General features: G+C 40.0%; 1 protein-coding gene across 1 annotated transcript in view; it reads right to left on the minus strand.

The window, feature by feature from the left end:
• Pect (phosphoethanolamine cytidylyltransferase) overlaps positions 1-10,866 on the minus strand; it is a 132,702-nt gene extending 121,836 nt beyond the window's left edge. Inside the window, exons 1-2 of the mRNA XM_067136991.2 lie at positions 10,677-10,866; positions 651-788 (exon numbers count right to left, since the gene is read on the minus strand). Of these exons, the coding sequence (XP_066993092.1) occupies positions 651-788; positions 10,677-10,720 (182 nt within the window). The 5' untranslated portion in view covers positions 10,721-10,866. The remainder of the gene's footprint in view (positions 1-650; positions 789-10,676) is intronic.
• Between the last annotated feature and the right edge of the window lie 3,151 nt (positions 10,867-14,017).

Consider the following 14,017-nt stretch of genomic DNA (forward strand, 5'->3'; position numbering starts at 1 on the left):
ATCTGAAGTGAACCAGGAGAAGAAGTCCATTTACAAATCCCATTTACCATACCTCTCTGATCACTACCATGTTCCAATTAAAAACTAGTCTATTTGGCAGTAGGAGTGCTGTGCCCCTTTTGACTTAGAAAACATATGAAAAGCCTAGGATTTTATTTAACTTGTCTAAATGGTGGTGGTGGTGGTGATTGTTTGAAGAGGAAGTAAAACTATGCAACCATCTTCTGACATCGCCTTAAACATTATTAAGGATTCACTTAAAATTCTCCATCACCTTTCTATTTCATGTGATAGCGACTCAATTCTAACAATAAACTATGCACAGTGATACCCAACAATGCAAGTAATTGTGTTCATGTTTCAGAACACTGTGGTCACTTGTTATTTGCAAGCTGATATTTCTCTTGGAGAATAAATTTTAAAAATGTTCTTTCTATAGCTCTAAATTAAAACTGCGTTTGGTGCCAGTGAACCTACTTCAAGAAGGAGATGGGAGGATGAGAAAACAGAACAACATATGAATATGGCAAATACATGCTCTAATGCTGTTCACAATAAGCTAGTCATAAAATACAGAAGACAAAATGCTTCATGAATCTCACTCAAAGTTTACACCATGTTTGACTTAATAATATAACACAACTTTTTACCTTTCTTCCTCTGTAAAAACAGGAGGACCTTTATGCTTTGTTATCTCTTCATCTGTATGGACACCAACAATAAGGTAGTCTCCAAGAGCTTTTGCTTGTCGGAGAGAGTTTGCATGCCCAAAATGCACCATGTCATAACTAAAATCAAGATAGAAAATATATCAAGCAATTATTTTATATAACTTAATAACCATTAGTAGAAAATACCAATAATTCAATAAATTACATACAAATACTAAAGCATATACCTAGCTCAAAAATCTGTACACTAAGGTAAAGAGCACTATGTTAATTTCTTATGAAATTGTGGTTTTGACATACGTATATCGTATGCGAAACAGTATCTCCTATTCGGAATAATAAGGGAGTTAGCCAATGAGAAAGAACACTACTTATAGGCACTACATTGAGATAGGGCTGCTGTCAATAAAGAACTGAAAAAACTGCACTGAGTCAACTCATGTAAAATAGGAAAACATTGGCAGGCTTAAAAAAGAAAATGAACAGGACAATTTACAGAGACAAATCAGAAAAACTGCTCCATTTCCAGAAACTCTAGACAAAAGAATCCAGACTTAATCAAAATAGAGAAAACTTATATTCCTCTCGAAGTTTTTGCTGATGGAATGCCATCCTTTTTACAAAGCTTATGAGACATAAATGTTACAACAGATTTTCCAGTCCCAGGTGATGAAGACTGAAATGTTAATTTTGTGTCATGTCATCAAACATTAACATTGGACATGCCCAGCTCCATGTTTACCATTCTGACCTCCAAGGGGTCACAAGTTTGATTTCCAACCGGGTCAGGTATTTTAACCTTCATTGGTGAATTCCTCTGGCTCAGGCACAGGGTGTTTGTGCCATATCATCATTAGAATTCATGTTAGGTAGGGCCCCATTCTCACAGATGCAGGGGTAACCTGTAAGGTGCCAACTTGAAAGACCTGCACCAAGCCTCTTCGGAGGCCACACGCCATTAATATTACTGTAACATTGGACATAATCTGATGCCAAGAATAATGAAGTTTCATTGTCAGATTATCCACTGACAAAGTATTTTTACAATTTCATTAAAATCTAATAATATTTACATGATTTCAGTCACTTGATAATGCTATATGTATAATTAGCCTATACTTTGAGTAGCCGGTCCCGCGGTCTAGGGGTAGCGTGCCTGCCTCTTACCCGGAGGCCCCGGGTTCGATTCCCGGCCAGGTTAGAGATTTTCACCTGGATCTGAGGGCTGGTTCGAGGTCCATTCAGCCTACATGATTACAATTGAGGAGCCATCTAACGGTGAGATGGCGGCCCCAGTCTAGAAAAACCAAGAATAACAGCTGAGGGAATTCGTCGTGCTGACCACACAACACCTCATAATCTGCAGGCCTTCGGGCTGAGCAGCGGTTGCTTGGTAGGTCATGGCCTTTCGGGGCTGTTGCGCCATGGGGTTTGGTTTGGTATACTTTGAGTAGGCTAGTGTATTTTATGCAGTACCATGTGCATCTGCTATTAGATTTGTTGTTTTAGAGCTGCTCCTGTGGTGTAGGGGTAGCCTGTCTGCCTCTTACCACAAGATGCAAGGTCAGGGATTTTTACTTGGATCTGAGGGTTGGTTTGAGGTGTATTATCCTACATGAATGGAGAGTTGCTATAGTAGCCCCTGTGTATAAAGGAAAGGGTGATAGACATAAAGCTGAAAATTACAGGGCAGTAAGTTTGACATGCGTTGCATGTAAGCTTTGGGAAGGCATTCTTTATGATTATATGAGGCATATTTGCAAAATTAATAACTGGTTCAATAGAAAGCAGTTCGGATTTAGGAAAGGTTATTCCACTGAAGCTCAACTTGTAGGATTCCAGCAAGATATAGCAGATATCTTGGATTCAGGAGGTCAAATGGACTGTATCGCAATTGACCTGTCTAAAGCTTTGATAGGGTGGATCATGGCAGACTATTGGCAAAAGAGTGCAATTGGACTAGAAAAAAGAGTGACTGAATGGGTTGCTATATTTCTCGAAAATAGATCTCAGAGAATTAGAGTAGGCAAAACTTTATCTGACCCTGTAATACGGTAATTAAGAGGGGAATTCCTCGAAGTAGTATTATGGGACCTTTATGTTTTCTCCGATGTTATGTGAGGTTGGCAAGACCATCAAAAGGTTTTAACCTTTAACATCGGACCTGGACTTACGTGTCTCCATTGAACAACAATAGAAGAGTGGACATTTTTACTACATCGTTTTATTATCACATTCAGACTTTTATGTTCAATCATCAGACCAATTTTAATGCACAATGATCACCTATCTCATTAGTCTATAACGCTTTTAAGTGTCATAATATATCATCATATTTCATTCATTTTTCTTTTAGCCTTTAAGGAGAAAAGCAGTCTATCATTTGTAGTTTGCCATGCAAGAATTATTTATACAACTTTTGTGATACGTACTTTGCCCACTTGTGATTTTTTAGCTGATGATGATGCAATAAGCGTCGAAACCGGTACTAATAATATAATAAATAATATGTTGTGAACACCTTGTACAACACATTTTGTACTGAAAAGGTTGAACCTTCCTTAATTCTAATTGTGGAGTAAATAAGTTATAACATTGTGAGTAACTGCAAAATGACCTCGATAATGTTTTAAGAGGAAGTACAACTACGCAATCATCCTCTGTGTAACACTAATCAGAGAGAAAAAAATGGAAGGGATCCGACACTTCGAAAAATCAAGACATCGGCCATAGGAAGATAAGGGCCACGAAAGGCATGAAAATGGACTCCGTAGGCCTCCATACGTAATACCGTCGGGGTCGAAAAAGAACAAGAGTTGACCAAGGGAGGTCATATGGGATAGATGAAAGTTAGGAGCTTGGCACAAGTGGAAGCAATGCCAGGACTCAGCTAATGGCCCCGTGGTCACCATCCCACGCTCCAAAGTTCAGAGCCCCTGGGGCCCCTTTTAGTCACCTCTTACGACAGGCAGGGAATACCATGGGTGTTATTCTACCGCCCCCACCTACAGGGGGATGTGAGATGGACATTGTGGTATGATGATAAATGGGTTTAAAAGTCAGGTTGTGAGTTTCACAAATAGGAAAAATCCTCTCATTTTTAATTACTGTGTTGATGGGGTAGCAGTTCATTTTGGGGATCATTGTAAGTATCTAGGTGTTAATATAAGGAAAGATCTTCATTGGGGTAATCACATAAATGGGATTGTAAATAAAGGGTACAGATCTCTGCACATGGTTATGAGGGTGTTTCGGGGTTGTAGTAAGGATGTAAAGGAGGGAGCATATAAGTCTCAGGTAAGACCCCAACTAGAGTATGGTTCCAGTGTATGGGGCCCTCACCAGGATTACTTGATTCAAGAACTGGAAAAAATACAAAGAAAAGCAGCTCGATTTGTTTTGGGGGATTTCTGACAAAAGAGTAGTGTTACAAAAATTTTGCAAAGTATGGGTGGGAAGACTTGAGAGAATGAAGATCAGCTGCTCGACTATGTGGTATGTTGTAGATGTTGATTCCCATAGGGAACCTAAAATATTTGTCCTGAATGAGTAAATTTATAATACCAATATAATGGTCCGTTATTGGACATTATAAATTTTCCAGCTAACTCATTCCTGGTTGCCTGCGTTTCGCCCTCGTGTGCTAAGTTAGGCTCGTCAGTTGGGACTTAGCACACCACCCAAGACGCAAGGCTTGTGCATACCGTGGAGGCCACCGCATACGCTATTTGAAGCCACCAGCAGTGCCAATGCACTATGAGAGCTATGTCTCATTTCCAAAAATAGATGCCTGCCTGGCCATCAAATGATGGCGTCTTGGGTGGTGTGCTAAGTCCCAACTGACGAGCCTAACTTAGCACACGAGGGTGAAACGCAGGCAACCAGGAATGAGTTAGCTGGAAAATTTATAATGTCCAATAACGGACCATTATATTGGTATTACGTGGTACGTTCCGAGCTGTCAGCGGAGAGATGGCGAGGAATTACATTAGTAAACGAATAAGTTTGAGTGGTGTCTAGGAAAGATCACAATATGAAAATAATGTTGAAATTCAAGAGGACAAATTGGGGCAAATATTCATTTATAGGAAGGGGAGTTAGGGACTGGAATAATTTATCAAGGGAGATGTTCAATAAAATTCCACTGAAATCATTTAAGAAAAGGTTAGGAAAACAACAGATAGGGAATCTGCCACCTGGGTGACTGTCCTAAATGCAGATCAATATTGATTCACTGATTGATATACATGCTTACACTTGAGGAGCTATCCGATGGTCAAGATACTGGCCGCAGTCTAGAAAGCCAAGAATAACGGCCAAGAGATTTCATCGTGCCAACCACAAGACACTTCGTTAATTGCAGGCCTTCAAGCTGAGCAACAGTCCTTTGGGGCTGTTGCACCATTGGTTTTATTTTACTTTTTGTTTTAGAAGATTCCTCCGTGGTGTAGTGGTTAGTGTGATTAACTGCCTCCCCTGGAGGCCCGGGTTCAATTCCCGGCTCTGCCACGAAATTTTAAAAGTGGTACGAGGGCTTGTAGTCGTAATTTTATTGATTACTTTTTGAAAATGTAATTAGGCCCCTAGTTATTGTAATTGAGTCAATTTTTTCTCAGATAACTGTAATTGAGCCCTATTACTTTTATTTTATACTTTTTCCATCACTGGTAACATTGTGCTTTTTACCTCTATGGCACATAGAGCTGCTCCTTATAATCAAGTCTTCAATTATTAGTAAGTGAAAGCATTTGGATAAAAAGTCAATTTTGGTTTTTCATTTCTTCTTTTGGATGCCTCTATTACATACCATAAATGATACAATAGTCAACGATTCATCTAATTAATGTAATAAAGAAGTAACTACACAGTATGATACCTAGTTTAATTTTGGTTTCATGGCTGCTGTAGGCCTATATAATCTAAAAGTAGCCTATAAAATAATAAAACCTTGGCTATTTAATGCTCTTGTCTTATCAATGATACTGTATGTATCAGAAACATGAGCAGTTAGGGACATCAATTATAAGAAACTCAACAGCTTTGAAAAGAGTGGTTAACATAGGCTAACACATTTCATGGACAGCTAAGCATATGCATCCATCCGGCTTATAACAACTGAGAATTAGAAATGAATGCATTACAACTAACTACAGACATTTTCATTTCGTACTCTGAAGGGGCACAGCAGGCCTCGTAAGAGGGTTAACCTTCTGACCCCAACGTGGCAGGTTCAATCCTGGCTCAGTCCGGTGGTATTTGAAGGTGCTCAAATACGTCAGCCTCGTGTCGGTAGATTTACTGGCACGTAAAAGAACTCCTGCGGGACTAAATTCCGGCACCTCGGCGTCTCCGAAAACCGTAAAAGAGTAGTTAGTGGGACGTAAAACAAATAACATTATTATTATTAAGAGGGTTAATACCCTCTCTCTGGCCTGAGAGATTTGGAGCAGTGAATGCGATATATGGAGAAGGTGAGGGGGGTTGGCGACTGTGCCCTATACAAGGAACTGTCCTGGCATTTGCCATAGTGCAGGAGAATGGAAAACCACGGAAAACCGTTCTCAAGACAGCCGACAGCGAGGACCAGCCCCTCTCAATCTCCCGAATACAGAGGCGTAGAGCCACAGCAGAGCTCTGACCACTGCTCCTCTGCTCAGTAGGTCAGTTGAAATGCAGAGGTGCCACACCACGACCAGCCGTGGCCGCTTATAAGTGGAAACATACTCTGATCCGCTGAAGCATTACATCAAGAAGAGTTCATTGTAAGAAGAAACAAAATCCAATTCCTAGAGGTGAAAATACCTTAAATAGTTCAAGAAACACTGACTGGATCCCTCACAAACTCATCTAAGATCTATGGAATGACTAGCAATAATTTCTGTCAAGCAGTTCATGGTTCATGGTGTGGATTACTGTAGTCACGTCCTAGTTCGTGAACCAAGGACAACGGCTGAGTGGCCTAGTAAGTGGTCCTGAGAGTCGGGATACCAGATGCTATGGAATGGGAGTGGGCATCTCGGACATATTCCGAGTCATGGCCCTCCTTGTGCTCAGGCGGCTAGGACTATACAATTCACCGGTAGTCCATAATCTGTTAGAAGAGAGATCCTCACTTGGACTATGTGTAAGTAGGGCAGTATCCTGCTTCATGAATTTACTGAGCTCAGAACATTTTAAGCAAGCCTCGGACCTATGGGAGTAACGGAGTCCCACTCCCATTTGACAGGCGAGGGATTCCTTGGAAACAACTTGGCAAACGAATTGGAATTCGATGGGGCTTATGGCAGAAAGAAAGTAGAACTGGCTGAGTCAGCAAAGAGGATGCATCTGGATGTGCTAGGAGTAAGTGATATTCGGGTAAGGGGAGATAACGAGGAAGAGATAGGAGGTTATAAAGTGTACTTGACGGGTGTTAGAAAGGGAAGGGCAGAGTCTGGAGAAGGGTTCTTTATCAGGAATACCATTGCACGCAACATAGTTTCTGTTAGGCACGTTAACTGAGCGAATGATGTGGGTAGATTTGTCAGTTGGAGGAATTAGGACTAGAATTGTCTCCGTGTATTCACCATGTGAGGGTGCAGATGAGGATGAATTTGACAAGTTTTATGAAGCATTGAGTGACATCGTGGTCAGGGTCAACAGCAAGGATAGAATAGTGCTAATGGGCGATTTCAATGCGAGATTTGGGAATAGAACTGAAGGATACAAAAGGGCGATTGGTAAATGTGGGGAAGATATGGAAGCTAATGGGAATGGGAAGCGTTTGCTGGATTTCTGTGCTAGTATGGGTTTAGCAGTTACGAGTATATTCTTCAAGCATAAGGCTATTCACCGCTATACATGGGAGGCTAGAGGTACCAGATCCATAATAGACTATATCTTAACAGACTTCGAATTCATGAAATATGTTAGGAATGTAGGAGTTTTCTGGGGATTTTTCAATGATACAGACCAATATCTGATCTGTAGTGAACTAAGTATCTCTAGGCCTAGGGTAGAGAAAGTGAAATCTGTCTGCAAACGAATAAGGGTAGAAAATCTCCAGGACGAGGAAATTACACAGAAGTACATGGATATGATTAGTGAGAAATTTCGAACAGTTGACAGTAAGCAGGTTCAGGATATATAAAGTGAATGGGTGGCATACAGGGATGCAGTAGTAGAAACAGCAAGGGAATGCCTAGGAACAACTGTGTGTAAAGATGGGAAAAGGTGAACATCTTGGTGGAATTATGAAGTAAGAGCAGCTTGTAAATGTAAAAAGAAGGCTTATCAGAAATGGCTCCAAACAAGGGCCGAGGCAGACAGGGATTTGTACGTAGATGAAAGAAACAAAGCGAAACAAATAGTTGTTGAATCCAAAAATAAGTCATGGGAAGATTTTGGTAATAACCTGAAAAGGCTAGGTCAAGCAGCAGGGAAACCTTTCTGGACAGTAATAATGAATCTTAGGAAGGTAGGGGAAAAAGGAAATGAACAGTATTTTGAGTAATTCAGGTAAACTCATACTAGATCCCAGGGAATCACTGGAGAAGTGGAGGGAATATTTTGAACATCTTCTCAATGTAAAAGGAAATCATCCTGGTGGTGTTGCGAATAGCCAAGCACATGGGGAGGAGGAAAATGATGTTGGTGAAATTACGCTTGAGGAAGTGGAAAGGATGGTAAATAAACTCCAATGTCATAAAGCACCAGGAATAGATGAAATTAGACCTGAAATAGTGAAGTATAGTGGGAAGGCAGGGATGAAATGGCTTCATAGAGTAGTAAAATTAGCATGGAGTGTTGGGAAGGTACCTTCAGATTGGACAAAAGCAGTAATTGCACCTATCTATAAGCAAGGGAACAGGAAGGATTGCGACAACTATTGAGGTATCTCATTGATTAGTATACCAGGCTAAGTATTCACTGGCATCTTGGAAGGGAGGGTGCGATAAGTCGTTGAGAGGAAGTTGGATGAAAACCAGTGTGGTTTCAGACCACAGAGAGGCTGTCAGGATCAGATTTTCAGTATGCACCAGGTAACTGAAAAATGCTACGAGAGGAATAGGCAATTGTGTTTATGTTTCGTAGATCTAGAGAAAGCATATGACAGGGTACCGAGGGAAAAGATGTTCGCTATATTGGGGGACTATAGAATTAAAGGTAGGTTATCAAAATCAATCAAAGGCATTTATGTTGACAATTGGGCTTCAGTGAGAATTGATGGTAGAATGAGTTCTTGGTTCAGGGTACTTACAGGGGTTAGACAAGGCTGCAATCTTTCACCTCTGCTGTTCGTAGTTTACATGGATCATCTGCTGAAAGATATAAAATGGCAGGGAATGATTCAGTTAGATGGAAATGTAGTAAGCAGTCTAGCCTATGCTGACGACTTGGTCTTAATGGCAGATTGTGCCAAAAACCTGCAGTCTAATATCTTGGAACTTGAAAATAGGTGCTATGAGTATGGTATGAAAATTAGCCTCTCGAAGACTAAATTGATGTCAGTAGGTAAGAAATTCAACAGAATTGAATGTCAGATTGGTGATACAAAGCTAAACAGGTCGATAATTTCAAGTATTTAGGTTGTGTGTTCTCCCAGGATGGTATTATAGTAAGTGAGATTGAATCAAGGTGTCATAAAGCTAATGCAGTGAGCTCGCAGTTGTGATCAACAACTTTGCTTTACGGGAGCGAAAGTTGGGTGGACTCACAATATCTTATTCACAAGTTAGAAGTAACAGACATGAAAGTAGCAAGAATGATTGCTGGTACAAACAGGTGGGAACAATGGCAGGAGGGTACTCAGAATGAGGAGATAAAGGCTAATTTAGGAATGAACTCGATGGATGAAGCTGTACGCATAAACCGGCTTTTGTGGTGGAGTCGTGAGGTGAATGGAGGAGGATAGGTTACCTATGAGAATAATGGACTCTGTTGTGGAGGGTAAGAGAAGTAGAGGTAGACCAAGACGACGATGGTTAGACTCGGTTTCTAACGATTTAAAGATAAGAGGTATAGAACTAAATGAGGCCACAACACTAGTTGCAAATCGAGGATTGTGGCGACGTTTCGTAAATTCACAGAGGCTTGCAGACTGAACGCTGAAAGGCATAACAGTCTATAATGATTATGTATGAATGTATGTATGTATGTAAGCAGTTCTTGTAGTAAAAGACTGGAAAATTTGGAGAAGGATGGTCTGCAGGCAATCATCCCACCCCCCTAATAATGGAGAGAGTGGAGTCAGCCAAATGTTCTTTTTGGTAGTAAATTACACACAATTTCTTCTATTGGTTATAATCTACATTTTCCAATTATCGAGGAATAAGATTACTTGAAACTCAAATGAAGATATCAAATTCAAAATGAATTTGTAGTAATAACAAAATAGGCCCTACTCATCAGGTCATTGCTGGTTGCTGTTACTGAAAACAAGAATGCAATCCACTAAATATCCAGTTAAAAGCGAAGAAAAGGGAGATGAATAGTTATTTTGTGTACACAATGGTAATTAAAAGGTGCTTATAAACGGCAATGGTATAAATGCAATGGTCTGGTTACAAACAAGACCGGTATTCAAAACCAAACAACTGAAAAGATAAAACGTCATCTGAGCGAGTTGTCGCAACGCTTCGTGGCTACACCGTAAAACTTAAGTGGTAAGGGGGCGTGGTGCTTTGCTACAGTCATACGCGTACACAATATACTACCGGCAACAACAATTAACTTCGTGTAAGGTGAAAAACAAGTTCTGTGACCCAGTTTACCTTGAGAATAACCTTAAAATTAGTCTCGTGGGAGCAAACCCTTGCGAAATGATTCATGAAAACTACCGAGTGGAAAATCCCATGACACTATTTTGGTTAATAGTCAAATATAACCCCACGACATGTTTTAAGGAAAGAGAAACATGTACTGCACATTCATTTAGCGAACAGAGGTCTTCAAATGACTCCAAACGTCTTTAGTTAATAGTGTATAACGAAGATGACAGCAAAATTTCAAACTACACCAACGTACCATCCATCGCACCAAACACGAATTTGTTTCTTGTTCTCCGTCATTCTCTTTTACTTTCAAGAACACGACAACTCAGCAGAATATTTATAACTGAATGACACAGATATGCTTATCACACTGCCAGCTAGATTAGCACGTGGGATAAAAAACGTCATGAGTAGCATGACAACAGCAACATTAATTTCATTAATAATTGCCGAGCGTGTTAGTACTGTCTTCTATGTATCAACATTTCTCGATATAGTTCGAGTATTCTCGTCATCATGTCGTCACGAATTCTGAAGTAAATATTGCACTAAGTTTGCTGCTCCTTGATAAGAGTACGCACAATAGGACCTGAATAGGACTATTAATGTAATTATGACGTATTTTCTACCCAGTGTGCAGCTGTAGATAAAATATCAAACCTCGGGTTTACACGAGAGGTTTATTATTGAAGAAACCATACTTGTAATACGTGTGACACCAATGAGTCGATCAGTTCCTTGTATTGTAAACCTTATTGTGGATACTAGAATATCCTTCAGACAGTTCGACAACAGAAGAGTTCGGATTTTTCAGTGGAATGTCTTGATCACGGGCGTAGCTAGTTGGGGGTGAGATTACTGGGGTTTAGAATATCCCATGGAATTTTTTACAAAAATAAAATAAACAGAAACTGGCAGTAAGCAATAAAATAAATAAACATGCAGAAACATAATTGTTGAACCAACAGATCTGTAATTCACTTGTATCAATGTCGTTAAAATGACAAGTCATGCATGCACCTTCATTGTGTTCTACCATCATTTTGTAACTACAAACCACAGCCCCGCCCCCTCCCAATTGACCGATGCTGGCTACGCTAATGGTCTTGATAAAATAACTGCCCTGGGGTTTGGAGGTGACATTGTTTTAGGGTACTATATATATTTACAACTAGCTTTACGTCGTGCCGACACAGATAGGTCTTATGGCGACAATGGGAGAGGAAAGGGCTAGGAGTGGAAAGGAATCGACCGTGACCTTAATTAAGATACAGCCCCAGCATTTTTCTGGTGTGAAAAATGGGAATCCACAGAAAACCATCTTGCGGGCTGCCAACAGTGGTGTTCGAACCACTATCTCCCGAATACTGCATATAGGCCGCATTTAAGTGACTGCAAATATCGAGCTCGGTGACATTGTTATAGTAGTCAAAAATTCAGCAGGCAGCAACTGAACTAACTCAAACGGCCATATGATATTTTTTCTGAGAATGGTTTGCAGTTAAATTCAGAGAAACATCAAGCAATAGTTATCAGCGAGGGGGGGGGGCGATGACCTTCGATGTTAGGCCCCTTAAAACAACAAGCATCATCATCATCATCATCAGCGATGGAACACTATTATTATTAAATATTTATTGAACACATGTGTGTGTAAATATCACAGATCATTCAAAATTTCTATCGCCTACATAGTACGCCAAGGAATTAGTTCTAGCAAATACACTGTAGACAATACTGGACACTTCCGTATTCTCCTGCACTAAGCCAAGAGACAAGTTGGTAGTGGCGCAGATGGTGGCCAGGATTTATAAAACAGGCGGCAGATTTGAAACTACGTGTTGCATGTTAATGTTGACAGAAATAATGGTAATGATAATGATGATCACAATATTGAATTTTCACGACCACTTTGTAAACAAAATTAATTTTCAACCTTTTTGTAGGTCGGATTCCGAATATATAGCACATATTAAAGAGATGTTAAGTACCGTAACATGAAATATCGGTTCGGAAACATATCATCTCAATCTGTTGGCATAGGTAGCTCATACGGAAAGTGAAATTAAACAGAACGCCTAGTGCTATAAGAAATACATTGGTTACATTTAAGCCCTTAGCAGTCGAACAAATTATCAGATAAACATGTAACTTGAAATTTCGGTTCGGAAATATACCATTTGAATCTGTTGGCATGGGTAATAAGCATGTAGTTCATGAGGAAAGTGAAAGTAGACAGAATGCCTAGTGCTATACTACAGGAATGGAGGGCTGCATGCAAAGTTAATAGGGATGTATAGAACTAGCACCGATAGAGCGCACTGCTGTTGTACTGGGTAAGCGCAATGCGTTCTTCATTTGTCTTCCGTGTATTCATGCCGCTATCCATGAATTTAAGTTGCTTAAATTGTTATTTTTGTGACTATGCCGAGCTATTGCAGTGTTCCTCTTTGAAAAAATCAGAGAAGCTCATTTTCGTTTCACCAGTTTCCACAAAATAAAGAAATGAGGAAGAAATGGTTACATGCTATTAGAAGGAAAAATTTCGGTGAGAAGAATCTGACCGAAAATATTGAAGTGTGTTCCCATTATTTTCAACCCGGTGACTTCACGAAAACTGTTGGGTAAGTGCGATTTACGAAGGGAAATAATTCCTATTTTCTACCTACAAACTGATTAGGCATTTTGATAACCACCGAATTTATGCGTTTGTATTTAAAGGTGAGAGATCAAGATTAAAACCGGGCGCTGTTCCATCGCTTTTTCCGTGGACCACGAAGAGAACAAAAACAAGGAAGAGGCCAAACACCAGAAAATTGCCGGATTACCACGATAAGCCTACAATATCGGAATATGCAGAAATCAACTTCTTTGAAGTACGGGAAGAAATCGTGAATATACCGGAAGAAGAGAATGTTACATTTTTGTGGCTCTCATTTTCAAAGACATCAGCACTCAAAAACTACTACAGGTAATTTGGTTGTTCAGCAAACAATGCGTAATCCTGATGCCATATTGCTTTATACAGGATTTGTAGACGTCCAACATTGTAATTTGGTGTTTGCTGTTCTGGGAGAAAACAGATACAATTTACAGATATTCCCTCTTGAACCCAGACTGTGTTTCTTCTTGACAGTTATGAAGCTAAGGACCAACAAAACCGACAAAGAACTAGGCCTTAACTTCAGAATCCATAAAACTACTGTTGGGAGAATATTTAATGTTTGGATCAATTTCATGTACTGCCAATTTAAAGAATTGAACATTTGGCCTGATAGAGAAAATGCCCTTGAAAACAGCCCCCTTGTTTTCAGACAGAAATACCCCTCGACTAGAGTTATAACTGGTACAAATGAGATTATAATAGCAAAACTTGTTCCAAAGACAAACATTCCACTTTCTTAGGGCTAACTGGCCTCAACCGTTTGGTAGGAGGATGCTGAAAAGTTTATAAATTTTGGCTGCATGTTTTTGAACACTGAATAATACCAGTCTTGGGGAAGTGCTCTAATGCGTAGCTTACAGCAGCAATGTGCTTATAACATGCCTTGGGGCCTGCTCCAGCAAAACGTTCACATTCCCTCCTATAATGTC

This window comes from Anabrus simplex, chromosome 1 (assembly GCF_040414725.1).
Source record: "Anabrus simplex isolate iqAnaSimp1 chromosome 1, ASM4041472v1, whole genome shotgun sequence".
Classification (NCBI taxonomy): Eukaryota; Metazoa; Arthropoda; class Insecta; order Orthoptera; family Tettigoniidae; genus Anabrus; species Anabrus simplex.